General features: G+C 40.4%; 1 protein-coding gene across 3 annotated transcripts in view; it reads left to right on the forward strand.

Annotated features, from left to right (window-relative positions):
* Positions 1-16349, forward strand: part of oxr1a (oxidation resistance 1a) — a 186668-nt gene that overhangs the window by 72673 nt on the left and 97646 nt on the right. For all 3 annotated transcript variants that reach the window (XM_080896643.1, XM_080896642.1, XM_080896645.1), the window contains one exon: positions 15481-15677. In XM_080896643.1, coding sequence (XP_080752769.1) covers positions 15481-15677 — 197 coding nt within the window. The remainder of the gene's footprint in view (positions 1-15480; positions 15678-16349) is intronic.

Raw genomic sequence — 16349 nt, forward strand, 5'->3', positions numbered from 1 at the left:
GCAATATTTTTAACATTTTGTTTTGTTTTGTTTTTGCTTTGTGAAGTTAACGTTCTATCCTGATTAATTTCTAGGACATGTCTGAATAATTATTAGCCTACTTGTCCTTGTGTAACATTTACTACTATTAACTAACATTTGCTATTATTGCCACAGTAAGGCCAGAAGTCCTTGGCACCACTCTTGGGAAAAAACAGTTGCATAAAGCCCTTCGTTTTACTGCAGGTTGTAATGCAGTCATTAACAGTGTCTTTTCAGTGGTAAAGTCATTGTAGTATACCTCCATTGTGTTTAGGCTAGTTGCCATGTAGATTAGAGTGAAAAACCTATTTTTAGCACCACCTTCCATGGGCTTTGATTGACTTTGAAATTTTAAACCTGATTTGCTGGTTCACCCACATTCAAGCTATCTGTTCACACAAATGTGAGGTTTATTGCTAGATTGCCTGGAAGAGCTTTTTTATGTTTGGATGAGATGTGACCACAATTTATTGCTGCAAAGATAAGTGATAACATTTTTCACACCAAATGAACTGTTTATCTGTCCTTGTGTAACTCCACATCGTGATGGAGAAAACAAGAAGCGGATCCGTTGGATGTGTGTGCTTTACTACCAATTAAAGGAGATTTCTCATAAGACAGCAATTAAATGCAATCCTGGCAAATTAGAAAATTAGATGCAGAAGATTGATATAAATGTGAAGACTCTCATTAATGAAAGTTGTTTTACTTTGACTGGAAGGTATTTTTTGTACTTACATCTCACGTCAGAGCACCAGTTTATAGCTTCTGTGTAATAATGATTTGGTGTGAGAGTCTGATGTGATTGACAGCCGCACATAGACATCCTTGAGGCTCTGTCTTCATTTGCTATGTCCATCTCAACTGTCACTCTCCATTTAGGAGCTGTTCGTTCTCCGAGCAATACGGCACACACTCTTATCTTCTAGATTCGGCCTGATCTGACACTTCTTATCCTCCTTATATCTGCACTTATTGAAAGGTCAACCACTTGCCAAGCCACTGATGTTTTCCTAACTTGTCGACCGGATTTGTCCTATCCAACAGTATTTTATGTCAAGTGTGCTGGTGGATTTGTGTGCACTTGTGAGTATGAGAGGCCCTTCCCATTTCCACTTATGTGAGTGTGCTCGGTGAATTTCAGCAGACCGCACAATGTGCCAAGCTCTGCCAATGGCGCCTGCTACAGAACGACATCAGGTTGACCAGCTTGAGCTGACCAGACTGCCAACTGAATAGAGGGCAGAAAGAGGGAGGATAATGACTGACAAGAAGAGCGTGGGAAAAGATGAGAAAAGGAAGAGTTGATTCAAGAAATAAAACTGTGGACTGGAAGGAGGAGATTTATCCTTCCAGGTATACACATTTGCAGTTCTTTACAAGTCAGGCTTGACCAGAGTGACCTCAAACCAAAGTACGCCTCCAGCTTCGGACTATCTAGGACGTGTAACCTGATCAGCTGGTGCCAGTGACACCAGTGCTAACAGATGACGGTGCCTCCAGTCAGCGCTTGCCATCAAACAATGAACAGATGTGCAAGTGAGAAAATACAATGAAGTAAATTTTTTTTGCAACTCATAGAATTTAGCACAGATACACAGAGGAGACGACTGTACTGAGATACAAAAACAAGAATAAAAAATATAACCTTTATGTAGCCTGTCACTCCTCCAGGAGCATGGTTTATTAGAACTGCACCGTGAAGGACTGCCAATCTTTTCAATGTTACTGAACACAGAAGCCTGTGTTTTGTGTTGTGGTCACCAGTTTTAATTCAGAGAAATCATATTTCGTTCTGTATGCTGTTGCTATGGAGATGAAGGCAATCACAGGTGTGAACTGTAGGGAATTCAGAACACGTTGTCTTTACAGTTGCTATCAAAATGTGGCAGCACAGCTGCTGACGCCTGTCAGACCTGACAGAATTTTAATTTGAACCAATTTTAAAGCTTGTGTTTTCAGTTTTCTCAACACTGTAATCTTTAGTTGCTCAGTTACTGGATGTTCAAATTCTGTGTCTGAAAATGTTAGCTTGTAACTATGAACAGGGACAATTTTAATGCGGATCCAATCAGCTCAGCAAAGACTCCAATTCAACCCAATGGATAGTTCTGGAAACTGTAGAAAGGAATAAACCTGTATAAACTGTATTTTCATAAGTTCCACAGCTTTTCCTGCTAAAGACGACCTCTGCCATGGCCATTTACGCCATAAGTAAATATAAGTAAATAAGTAATAAATATTTCAATGACAGAAAAGTTCCTGTTTTTTCTCGATGTACTTTAGAAATGTTGTTTGGGGTTGTTTTTGTTTTTTACAGCATGTCCATAAAAAAGGACATTTTCTGTAAATTCTGTGATAGCACAGTGTGGGCAATGAGCAACACAGTTTTTTTTTCTGTCATTTTACGCATTTCTTTCTTTTCAGTTTAAGTAAAAAGAGCCACGTTGACAAATTTTGTTCATTTACTCTAGCAGGATTTCTATATCATGTAGAAACACCGAGATGTACTGTTAAAATTGCACTTCTTTATCTTACATTATATATGTCGGAGATTGAATGTGTAGTTAAACATCTTTACACTGACAGGAGGGGAAATTTCCACCATGTAAAATGAGTTTGACATCCCAGTTCTATAAGCCCACAGTGGAACAAGCTCATATTTGATCTTATGTATGTGCATCGTGTTTGTCTGACATGTGAAAGAGAAGGCCAGCTTTGGGGGTCGCAAGCAAATGTACTTCTAGCGCCATTCCAAAGCTTGGCAGGGAAGTAACTGGGGGAAAATCAAATATGTGGATCCACTCACCCACTGTGGTGACCCCTTGGGGGGGAAAAGGGAGCAGCCCAAAGTACCTATAATATTCTCTCCAACTAAAGGTCTTCTTAAAACCCTGCTCAATCAAACGCTTCACACAAGCATCTCAAATGCAATTAAGCAAGGATAAGCACTAGTATTTGCTCATATGAAAACCCAAGTCCAAATAATTTTGGGCCAGCATGTGACGGTAGTGCCACAGAAATGGGCATCTTCATGCTCACCATAGGAAAAGAAAGGCTTAGGCCTTTCAAGGCCACTTATACCAGTTACAACATGTAGTGCCCTTCATGCGTAGAGCTTGAATCTGTCCACAGTCAGACAGCAGGGCCACTCGGTGTTGTTTCAAGGACATGGTGTTAATGAGACGGCTGGAGTCTAGCATATGTTTTTTGTTCTAATTAGAGCAGGCAGCCAATCAAAGGGTTGCGCTTCAACAAATGAGCATGGTTTCACAGCAGCCTCTGCTCTGTGTCAGATGGGATGTTTGTATCACCGACAGCTTTGTTTATCTCTCTCTCAGACCCAAACAAAGGAGAAAAGAAAGAAGGAAAAAATATTTTGTCTTATTTTTTTAAACTTTTGAACTACTCCCCTCCCACTAGTCCACCTTATATCACCAAACCCTCTGCCCACTCCGCTCCTGAAGCTTTTCTGATAGCAACCAGACTAATTAGTAACAACAAATAAGAGCAGATTCGACACTAAAGAGAAAACTCTGAACTGATGAATAAAACCAAAAGCTCTCCAGGCTTTTGCTAGCATTAGAAAAATGACACATTGCAGTTTTTACTTTAAAGCTTTTTAATGCTCAGTTAGGTGTAGCTAGGTGAAGATGTCCTGACTCCATACATCAAACTTCTTGTGGACAATTAAAATCTAACAGTTGTGTTAAATCATTTAAATTAATAACAAGGGCAGAAGAGTGTCATGTTGTTGTACCAAGAGTGACAACTTTTTCATATACAATAAAGCAGGAAGGAAAACAAGCTCATGTGACGCCCTGAAAATAGCAGCTTGGTCCACACCCATGTGATCCGTTCAGCTACAAATGCCTGTAATCTAGAGCTTTCAGCAAAACTACAGCAGGGAAAAGCCAGGACTGTTTAACAACTTGAATCCCCTTTTGAAAGTCCAGCAGCCAGTCTGTTAAAATAAGAGGGGATGCTACACAGTGGTAAACATAGCTCTGTCCCACCTTTTTTTTTCTCCTGAAATTCAAAATGACCTCAATTTTTTCTTTGCAGATTCTTAGAATGTCAGGTGGAAACTTTATTGTAGGTTTGGTTGACTTTTTATGGAATGACTTTTCGATGATAACTTGATCTAACAAGGACCGAGTTTGAATTTATTTTGGATTTTCTTTAATCGACAGGATAAAAATGAAACAAAGAGGCTCAAAGTTACAATACAATATATGTAAAAATACATATTCTCCATTAGTTTTTGGTAAAATATCAGTTAGCAAGTAGCATCTTTATCACGTGCTTTTGATAGCCATCAACAGCCTTCTGGTTTAATTCTGGTTGGATATTTGACAACTCTTTTTGGCAGAATTTGTGGAGTTCATTTAAATTGGGTTTCCTGGTACAGACCCAGCATAGCCCAAAATTCTACAATAGGGTTGAGGTCCATTCCAGGTCCAACACTATCAGTTCAAATAGCTGTACGTAATTGCAAGTTATTTGGATGTGTCACCCCTTTGCCTAAATGTTGCAGATGACCCAAACTGTCACCCTCAGATGACAGGAAATTAGTTTGGATGTTAAGGAATGAGGCAGGAACCACCCCCGCCTAAGCTTGCCATGAACTGGAAACTGTTGAAACACCAGCATCACTGTAGACAGTATGCCAATTTTACATCGCCTTACACCAGCGGTCCCCAACCTTTTTGCGCCACAGACCGGTTTAATGTCAGACAATGTTTTCACGGACTGGCCTTTAAGGTGTCGCAGATAAAGACAACAAAATAAAATGATACGACCAAGACAAAAACTGTGGTATTTTGTAAATATAATAATAAACGCGAATTCACTGTGTAATTGTGTAACTTTATTACCAGCGTCCTCCTGAAATGCACCAACAATATTGAGAGTAACATCCTCCTCTCTGCCCCTTTAATGCTCTCTGATCGCTATGGTAACGTGTAAATATTTCTTTCAAAATAAGACACATAACTACAGCACGGGAAAAGACCCAGGGAAACCGAGTTAACGATAAAAACCCTGAAAATGATAAATTTCACACCCGGACCTCAACTCTCGCGGCCCGGTACCAAACAACTCGGTCCGTGGCCCCGGGGTTGGGGACCTCCGCCTTACACCAACTTCAAGATTGACTTAAATTTACACTCAGTCTGAATGCATTTAAAAAGAGCTTATACAAAATTAGGTTTTTAGTTGGAAAGTCTCATCCAATTTGATCTTTCAACTCTCAAAATGAGGTGTATTTTCTAAAATCTTACACAGCACGAGTGCATCTCTCTTACATTGTCTCCATTCCTGTTCAGTGTATTGTGGTCACCAAACTCAGGAACCCAACACATAGCATGCCACAAAGTTGCCATGGTTTAAAGAATCCCGAATAATGCAACAATTATGAGAAAACTGTGCACAAATATAGGTGATGGGATCCACAATAAGCAAAAAGCAATTAGGTTTGAAAGATTAGGTTCAGGCTCCTCCTAACTTTACACCAAGAAAGTAAACTAGTGAATTCAGTTAATAACTAAACAATAAAACTAAAGACAACAGCCCGAGTCAACGGTCTGGTGGAGGAGATCTCTCCACTTGGCCCCCTCTCTGGCTATATATGCATGGAGGTGGGCCACCAAACAATCAGCACTAAGGAAGAGGACAGAGAGAGAAAACACAGGCTAATCCAAAGAAATCAAAAATCATAGGAGGAACAGTCTGCCTGTGCTACATCAAAACTATAGTAACAAACCAGCCAGTATAGTCATGTTTTCCATTATTTGTAGCAGTTACTTTTTTTCACAAATGCACTGTTGTTGCTCTGGGATATATTTGCACATTATTCTTTCAAACAAATTAGATGCTATGTGGGAAGCCAATAACGGTGATAATTAAAACGTTCCTTTTCATCTCCGCTGTCTGTCCTGCCCCTCCAGCTTCTTCCAGACGTAATGATCTAATATGATACTCCACACACTGCTGAAAAACTGCCAATAACTCACAACACGTCTCTGATTTCTGCACCGCCACAAGCCACAGTGGCATGACGTTGTATCCAGTACCGTCGCTGACCAATTGTGTTGCTGCCTGTCACCGGCGCTCAGCAAATGAGAGTGCAGGAGCGAGGCTGAGGCTAGCAACGAGGAGGAGGCGGCGGAGGAGGTGAAGGAGGAGGACAGTGGAAGACTGCAGTGGCAGCAGTAACGGTCCCTGGGCCCCACAGATACTCACTGAGTCAAACACCGAAAGCTGTGTGATCGAGCGGCTGAGTCTGAAGGGTTGTGTTTGTCTCCAAGATGGGGACAAAGAGTGCACGTGTGCACGCTCTCTTTTTTTCACTGTATGTGTCCGTGTTTGCTGTCTGAGTGATACGGAGTTAGAAAAGAAAAGTATGAGAGAAAAACATGCCCCCGAGTCAGAGACAGACACATAATGAAGCAGCGATTTTTGCTTTTCCATCTTCCTCTTTTCTCTCCCTGCCTTGTGTCAGCTAAGATAATTCTTCTGTTAGTCAAGTGAAAGGCTGTGGCTGAGGGGTGTTTCTGTGGGATATTGATACATTTTAGAGAGTGAATAGCTGCATGCCTCCCAGCTGTGTGTTCACCAACCGAACTGTTGATTTATGGACTGTTTTTGATCAGAATGGAGCTGTTCAACATTGCTGGCAGATGCAGCTGCTAAGTGATGGAGAAATCATTAGACACATCTCCAGGGATGGTTGGCTAGTGAAGCATTATGTTTGCTAGTGTCTTCGTCCGGTATTATTTTAGAGTGTAATGCTGCGCAATCAGTTAAGGCTTGATTAAGGAGGACAAACTGGTGTCTGGAGGATTTTTTTTAACCCACAGCCATGGGGGCTGAATTTTAAACTGAAAACACAGGTGCAGGTAGACTTTCTGTACTCTACAGCCGGAGGCCTTTTCCTGAGGGGCTTGCTCGTCCTGTGGGTTTTCTCCGGGTACTCCAGCTTCCTCCCACACTTTAAAGACATGTTGGTTAGGTTAATTGGTGATTCTAAATTGGTTGTAGTGTGAGTGAGTGTCTGTGAGTTTTTGTCTGTCTGTAAGTTAGCTGTGTGAAAGACTGGCCACCTTGAATGAGATAAGGATAGATGGATGGATTAAGCAAAAGAAAAGTAAAAGTTCTGATTCTGCCGAAACATTTATATATAACTAGAATTTTTTTCGAGTTGAGCAAAGGCTACCAATGTTTAAGCTTTTTTATAAAGCAGTTTAAAATCGGGTATGATACCAGAAGTTTCACAGATGATACTAATATGAGTAGAGTTACATGATTCACAATACCCAATTTGGTAGCTCGGTTTAAAAAAAAAATCCCATGCACTGTAAACTCTTTCCTAACAAACTGAGATATTTGTGGCAGGCTTTTCATTTAAAATGTGAACATTTTGTTGATAGGACACGGAATAAAAAGTAGCTTTACTTACATTCTGTTAGCTTAAGGATTTATATTATAGAAGAACTTTAACTTTTAGAACGTAGTTGATTTCACAGCAGGAATGGCAGCTGCCTTAAAAAAGTTGTAAAGTGTATTTCAAGATAACAGTGCAAAGTACTTCTATACCCGACTCTCACTGGCTTTATTATCAATGAGTCTGGGCAGAGCTATCACCATCTGTGTAGTTTTTCCTGTGCTTGTGGGCCTTATCTCTATCTTGGTTTTGTTCCTATAGCACATCTCATTTCCTTATTATAGCGAAAAACTGGAGAAAGAAAGTCACACACCGAGGCACTTTCTTTTTCTTTCTTTAATCCACCTGCTGATGCTGATGTTGGCCTGTTTGCCTTTGCCAGTGACAAACCGCAAAACAAGACATAAGAAGGCCAAAAGAATGTCAGGGGTCTTAAAGAATTAAATAATGTGGGGGGGGCAAGGAATTGCTGAGCATCAGATGTGTCAGGAACAACGAATCATTTGTTGGAAAGCTCTTTAATGAGTTTGAATTGTAGCTTCACTTCTTGATTGCATTGTTCATGTCTGGCTGAAAAGTGGCATTTTATAGATGCTTCCCGGCTCCAGATGACAAATGCTCTGTAGCAAACACCGTCACAGCCGACCTGACACAGGATTTAATAATGTTGCTGACTTTTCTGTTGTTTAACTTTTTGCCTGCGTCACGGCTGGCCTTTAGCTTTTGTTCTCGCCGCTTAGTTACAGAGGGAGAGTTTAAAGCCTCATTGGTCAAAATCGTCACATGAACCTTTGACATGGAATTGGTGCTTTGGCATTTAGGAAGGGAAGATGAGCGTAATGTGGCGTAGAGCTCCATAGATCATTATGTGGAGGTGTCTAACCGCAGAGCAGAGGACGGCGGGGTCTGAGCCGTATTTCATTTTGCTTCGAGGCGTAAAAAAGAGGCTCATTAACATGCATGGCCACAGGTTGTTGTTGCTCTTTCTCTCTCTCTCTTTCTGTGTGTGTCGAAGCACAGCATCGATAGCAACTGACTCGTTCTTATTAGGCTTTAGCTAACCCTTCAGTTGCCAAGTCATTTTTGTCATAACTGCTATCCATTTCAAATCAAACAATCTGATGTGAGTGCTGCATGGTATGAAGATGAGAGGATGTTGATAAAGAGATACTTAAGAAGTAGAAGATATTCCCTTGCCTGGCCGTGTGTTAATGAAGTTGTTCATGTGATCAAAATAACTAAGTGCCTTATTAGTTTTTAGGATTCATCAGATGTCACACCTACTTGTGGTTTGGCCTGAAATGTTTCAATTAAAACTGCAACAAGTCCTCCAACCTGAATGATTTCTTTTCCTTACCCTCTAAAAGCAAGACCCTTTTGTTGTTCCTCCATCGACCCCGAGCTCCTCCCTGCACAGACGTTGTGGCGAGAGCAACGTCACAATGAAACATAATATGGGAAGAACATGAAAGCAGTCCTGTACGAGCAGGGCCCTAAAACATCGTGTATAATATATTGTCATAAAAAAGCATTAAAACCTCCACTACGCTAGCGGCCTTTGTGCTATTTGTCGCATTGCGTGGGTTTATCAAAGCTTTTCACTAAAAACAGCCTAGTGCAACCTGGAAAATGCTGTTCACTTAGTTGTGAAGGAAGGCGCAGAGATAATCCAATCTCCTTACCTTGAGTGCCTTTTAACAGCTTATTAAGGACACACTATAGTTAACCATTTGCAGTATTAGTATTACTATCAGTTCTGCTATAAATAAAAAATATGAAACATTTTTTAACTCCTTTTTTGTTCATGACAGGGAACTGGAAGCAAAGCAAAGAGGAGCACTGGAAGGCACTGCAAACGCATCCCCCCTTTTTTAAGGTCTAATCCTTCTTAGTAGGGGAGCGATAAGCGTGTTTTGACTTAGCCCCAAATTTCCTGTTGTTTATGCATCCTTTTGCCAAGTCACGTGGATCCCTGTAGAGTTGGATAATCTTACTGATGCCAGTTTGGCAGAGCTGCAAATGTACCACTGCCTCCTGGTCCAGGTCAGATCACGAAAGTGAGGAAGAAAACAAAATGCCCGTGTGTCTGTTTTCTTTAATTTTTTACCCTCCCTCTGTTCATCATTGAGTGAGCATTTGCTCGCAGATAGGAATCACTCCGAGCTGCTGGCTTTGTCGACATGTGTCTCTCATTCCTCTGTGGTGCTCTATAGTTCCTCACTGGTGTGAAAGGAAAAGCCTCTTATACTTGCTGCAAGCTCCCACTAGGGCTTCTTTATGGGTTTCACAGTTGTGGTGTTATCAGTTGTGAAAGTTCCAAACATGAAGCAGCCATGTGGTTGGGAAACAGTAGCTACTGGTGACGCAAGGGTGTCCATTACATCATTAACTGCTACGCCATCTGGCAGGCTGGCTGTTGACCTTCGGCATGCTTCTTGTCTCGTTCTAACAGCTCACACTTTCAGCCTGATACAAAGCAAACCAGTCCACTACATCCACCACTCGTTAAATCTGGTGTTGTAAATTTGTTGTGTTGGGAGTGCTTTGAATCATCCACGACAGCCACACTCCAAATAGCTCAGAATGACTATGCATGTGTGAACAGTTTAGCTTGTGCAGTCCCCTCTTGTTTGATTCAGATTTTTTTCTCTCTTCTCTGCTATAGATTTGAACGTGCATATTTTAGATAAGTTACCATTACTTTTGACTTAAAATCTGCGGTTTAAGTTCAATTCTTAGGCTGTATGAGGGATTACAGCCATTTGCTCCTCCGTTAGTCGCAGTGGGAAACAGAAGCTGCTGAAGAGTGCAGCTGATGATGGTACACAGCATCTCAGTTCTCAGGCTACCACCCACCTGGGTCCTGAACCTGTAAGCTGAGCTAGGATGCTCATTAGAAAAGACTCTGTGGACCTCAGATTAGCTCTCAGCACAACTTTATAATAAGGCTTTGGGGCCGAAATGAAAAGGACAAACGTGGCAAACTTTTTTTTTTTCATATGTGTGTGTATATATATATATATATATATATATATATATATATATATATATATATATATATATATATATATATATATATATATATATATATATATATATATATATATATATATATGTGTGTGTGTGTATATATATCATTGAGAAATTCATGTGTGAATGCAACGCAGGTGATCCTTGCCAGACATTGTTACCTGACTACATAGCCTGTGGCAGTGGGAAATGTCAACAGTCTGAATGCAGTAGAAAATGCTGACACTATAGTAAAACTACTGCAGCAAGAAAACAAATTAAACAAGCATTATTGGACACAAAGTAATAAAAAAGAAAGAAAGAAAAACTTAAAAGCATAGAGATTAAGGTGGAATGTTTCAGACATGTCGGGGTTGTTAAATCTGATGTCAGGTTGCAGGAATGGTTGCCAGTTTAATTGCGCTACCACTGTAAAGCATTGCCATAGAGCGAGAGACAGAGGTTTATATTGTATGGTTTGAGACTTGCAGTATGGAAACTGGTCTGGTCTATTCCAGGAATAACAAAAACTATATTAAAAAAAATCATAAAGAAGCTAGGCCTAAGTCACACAGGCCTAAGGACCAGTTAGCAACCATCTGGAAACCACTGCAGGAAAAATATTTACTCCGTGGAAGATTGTTAGTGATTGCTGGAGGTTGCAGCTGCGGTGAAATTGATTGCTCAAGTCCCATTCATACAGGCCGAGAGACTGATTAGCAAATACCAATCACTAGGGAAAAGTGTATTCCACAACCACTCAGTGAATGGTTTTAGGAGGTTGTTGACATTCGCTAGCTGGTCATAAAGAGTTGTAAACAGTGCTGCACTGAGGCCTTAAATAGGCCTTAAATAGAATATTATTTATAAATTTTTATAGTTATTATTATTATTATTTTAGTACATCATTATGCCTGTACGACTTCCATTTATCCTTCTTTCTTTTTAAAACCTGCATTACCTAAAAACATACCTTCGTCTTTGACAGTGCAGTCAGAGACTTGAGTGCTAAGCTAATAATGGCTTATGCTGAGTTGAAGTTCATGTTATGATTTTTTCCCCACATTTTTCAGTATTCATCCTAATTAAAGGGTTTAACTTAACAGCACATATTTAAAGGGCAGTTGATGGGTACTCTCTAGTTCCTTAGCTATTTGCCTTGACTTGGTTTTACAACACAGACTTGAAACTGCTTAGACTGAAAAACAGTCAAACATGTGCAGTATGGGAACAGTTAATGTAATTAGCCCTGGCAAAGTACATTTTAAACTCTTTAAAGGGGACCTGTTGTGCTCATTTCCAGTTCCATATTTTATCGTGTGGATTATTACACTAGGGTTGAATAAATGAAAGAACAAAATAATAATTCTTACTTATGCTGTACTCTGCCTTGATAAATCTCCTCGGTTCAGTCAATGTCCAAAAAACAAGCCTTTGAGGTCCCTTCATTTTCTGTGGCAGCTTCCTTTTGATTGCCTGCCTCTGGTAAAGAAAATATGAAAAAGAGGTCCCCTTTGAGACGTGCATATTTGTTTTGCCATGCTAGCTGGAGGTGACAGGTGATGGGTGTGCCTTTCCACATTAATATTTTGTCTTTACAAATGTTAATTTGTTTCTTTGTTGTGCTTTGTGTGTTTTACTGTCTCATTCTTCTTTTAAACTGACTGTTGATGATTTTTCTTTTAAAAAGACTTGAAAATGAAGAATAAGTTCATAAAAATATTGCCACTGAGTTGACTTTTGCCTCCATATTATAGAAAGAATGAAAATGTAAACACCCACAAAGGCACAAATACGTTATTTTTCACATGCGTTGTCCTTCTCTTTACCTCTTTGCTTCTGTTTCCATCTTGCTTTCTTAGACACATCGATTCTGTTCTTGAACTCTGACACACACGCGTTTTGATACCGTTTGGCCTTGTAGCTTAGTGAAACAGAGCTAGAAGAAGGGCTTCTGTTCTACTGATGAGACAGTAATTAGTACTAACTCCTAAGGGAAAGCAGATAGACTTCACATAGCTTGACACTCTTTCACTCTCTTTCTCCGTCTGTCTGTCTGTCTGTCTGTGTCTTTTCTCTCTCTGGTCCTGCCATTAACGGCAGCAGCATGTCTGCGTCCTCAAAACAAGTACAATCTAGCACATTCAGCTAACTTTGTGTCAGCCTTTGTCAGCTCTGTCAAAACCTCCACTGCATGCATTAATGGAAAGACGAGACAGAATGTGATGGAGAATATATGTACATGCAAATATAAAAGGTACAGAGATGGGGTCAATTTTTAGTTGGTATATTTGTAGAAATATACCAACTGTGTGTTTTCACTGAATTGACTGAAGGAAAACATCTATATAATTTTTGCAGCTCAACCTGCTCCGTTTGGCACCTTCTCTTGACTTGACTGCTTCAGTTTGTTTGATTTTAAAAAGAGCACACAGTGAAGGACATTTCCATAGAGATTGTGCATTTTCATTAGCGATTTAGACGCTATGGTCATGTGTGTTGCTTTGGTCTATGTGGGGATGGGCACTTGGGTGAAATGGCCAGAAAGATTCTGTTCGCTTCAGCAGTTTTGCTGGAATGATTGAAAGTGTGAAGTGTGTGCGAGGGAGCGCAGCACTGGGAATCTTGTATTGCTGTTTCAGGACTTTTTCAGTGTATAGGAGAAAGTGTTTTAGGAGCCATTTTTTTGATTGACAACGTTTTTGCTGGAACACCCAAGAATTTAATTTTTATTATTTGTATTTTTTTTTACTACCACTTTAGATGCTTTTGTATGAGTGTGTCAGTGTGTTAGTGTGATTTATTCTGTATGTTTACACATGTGGCTTTGCGACCATATGTAAGTGGATAAACCTGCTGCTGAGTGTTGTGGGATTACCTGTTCAGATTAGCCCAGTTAACTCATTTATAAATGTAAAACCCAAACCTGGGATCTCATCAGCCTTTTAATAGGCTTTGACTTGTTTTTTGTTGTAGGCAGATTATATTTGACCTACCTCAGCCAGTGCATGCCTTTTGATGCCCTTTACATAAGCATTCAAATTTTGTAAGCTTTTTACTGGAAAAGAGAGTTTTACATGTTGCACTGTAGCTTCTGTTTAATTGTTTAGCCATTTGAATTCCGTGTGGTAATGGAGGAAAAACTACTTTACAAAATGCAAATGCGGTACATGACTAAGATTAGCTATGTAGCTTGACAACAAGGTCTGCTTGTTGCATCTTTAGGTATTAGCCAAGATGGTGGTGTAGTCATGTTAACACCAAGGGCTACTCTTTATTTTTTGCATTCTCTTTTGTTATGCTCATTTCCCCATTTAGGCCTTTTTTTTTTTTTTTAGAATTACAAACAATTTTAATCAATACAAAGTTAGCACTCCCAGCTAACTTCCTGCTAGCTTACTTGGCAAATTTTGGCAAGTCTGCTAGCAAACTTGCCAATTTGGTTGCTTACAATGAGCACTAGAAGTTCATGCAGTTTATTAAAAATGTTGTTTATACCCTAAGTTCCCATCTCATGGCTTGGCTAATGAGATTGAGAAAATGTTTTAATTTCAACAGAGGAGATTAGATATTAGCAGAGGGGCAACATGGCTAACAAAGGGAATAAAAAAACCCTTCTATTTTGGTCTCTCCAGATATCCGTGGAGTACTACCAGTCAATCTGACTAGTAGTTTCTGGTACAGCCTGACATATATATCTCCAAGTGGATGGAGAACATTGGTACAGTCTGAGGAGGTCAAAAGGGCAGATGGCTGCTGCTCCTACAGCCTGGTTTTAAAAAGGAGTTTTTCCTCCCCACTGTCACCAAGTGCTTGCTCATAGGGAGTCATCTAATTGTTAGAGTTTTCTCTTTATTCTTGTAGGGTCTTTACCTTACAACTGTTACTGTTGATGTGATTTGGGGCTATGCAAATTAAATTAAATTGAATTGATGTGACAGACAACAGTGTAAATATGGAGGTATCGAGTATAAAAAATAACCAGTCACATACATCCATTTATTCATGTAGGTGCCAGTGAGGATGGATACAGTAAGTGGTTCATCAAAAAGAACAACTTCAGGGTGATGATGAAGATTTGTGCCCAAGCAGGCCCAGTTAGTCAAAGCTATAAGTAAACTGGGATTACAGGCAGTGGTTTCTTACAGATTTGTTTTGCCCAGTTAAACAGATTCACTAAATTGATTTGGTGTTTAATTCTGCTGAATCATGAGGCATCCCAACCACAAGTCAAAAGTGAAAGCACATCTGAGTTTGTGAACCGTGGCTTCCAAGACACGTGTGCTAGAGCTTTAAGCCCTCGTTACAGGGCTTTTAAGAACTAGTTAAATATAAGATGTCATGTATGCCACCAGACTAAGCAGCTCTCTAAAAATTAATTATGAAATCTAAAGTTGATGATGGGCCAGTGAAATGGAGCTACATTAGAGCTGTTTAATGTTAAATCTTTGCAGCAGGATTCTGGGCCACTTGTGAATGGTCCAGGGGTGTTTTGGTTAAACAGATGCAAAAGGATTTAGTATATGAAAAAGGATGAAAAAGGATTTAGTATATTCTAGATGAAATAAAGCATTTCCACCTCCGTAAATTCTTATACCCTCTACTTGATTTTTTCCTTTTGTAGCTTGTTACTCGCTGTTTCCTGAGCTCTGGACTCCCGCTGTTCTTCTCCAATATCCCACCATTTAATCCCTTTTTACAGTAGAGACAGCTCTACACTGGGCAAGCAGAGCAATGCTAATAAATTCACCCTTAACAAGATTGCAATTAGCCTATTGATTCTTTCAACCAACTTCCTTGCCGCTGCAAAATTGCCTTGCACAATTACATTTCTGTGACACAGCGCAGTGACAGCTAACCGCCTCAGATTTAAATGTGCTTTGATCCCCTCGCCCTTGGAACGATGAAGGTCACTCATCTTTTCTCTGTCCACTCTCTGCCTTTTCATCCATACACCATGTGAATATAGCAATAACACGTTCCTCTCCTTGTTTGCCCTTCTGCAGACTGAAGAAGAAGTCTCAGTCGGTGGATATTGCCAGTCAAGGTTTCTCCCCGACACTGGTGCCCGCCTCGCCCCTCAACAAGGCTGCGCCATCTGTTGCCAAGACAACCACCGTCCTCGCGGTGCAGGAAAACAACACCACCAACTCCCAGCGCCGCAGCCCCCGATGTGGCGAGCTGAAGAGAGGCTACACCATAGGTAAATGACACAGGGGCTGGGACTGTGATCCTGTCTCTCTGTGTGCCAGTGGAGAACATTTCGCCTGAATTTGATGTCCAGTTATTACTTGAGTCAGCATTAAAATGCACCGTCTGAGCTGCTGACATGCATTTCTCACTCAGTTTAGCTTCCCCTTGTCACCTCTTCAGATGCTCTCCCCATTACACAACTCCTGATTCATTTCCTTCACATAATTTTTAATCATGTGGCTCTGATGAGAGTTGTTCCTGTGATGAATTCTATTTCTGGTGGTGGTGGCGCTGGTGGTGGTGGTGGCTCTGCCTGCTGTGGCTCTCTTTCTGTGTCAGCCAGTGGGTTGGTACTAGTGCCCTTTAGGGAGCTGACTTTTTGGAGATAATGAAATGAGTGTGAGGTAAACTAATTTCCAAACTGATGAATGCGGTGCATCCTCTGTTCACTTCATTGATGAGATTTACTTCACAAGCTGCTTGGGTTGAGGTTAGAAGGTGGAAGTGTGATCTGCGAGGTATTTCTTGCTGTAGGCCTGTTCTACTTTTATTTCACAGTCCCTTTCACGCTTCCTTATTCTGGCTTTATTTGATTCTTTTCAAATGTGTGCTTTAAAGCAAGTCATACCGAATCCAAATACATTGTTATTGTTGCTTTTGGACTCAATGTTTAATGTAGCAA

This window comes from Rhamphochromis sp. 'chilingali' (assembly GCF_963969265.1).
Source record: "Rhamphochromis sp. 'chilingali' genome assembly, chromosome: 11".
In the NCBI taxonomy this organism is placed as follows: domain Eukaryota; kingdom Metazoa; phylum Chordata; class Actinopteri; order Cichliformes; family Cichlidae; genus Rhamphochromis; species Rhamphochromis sp. 'chilingali'.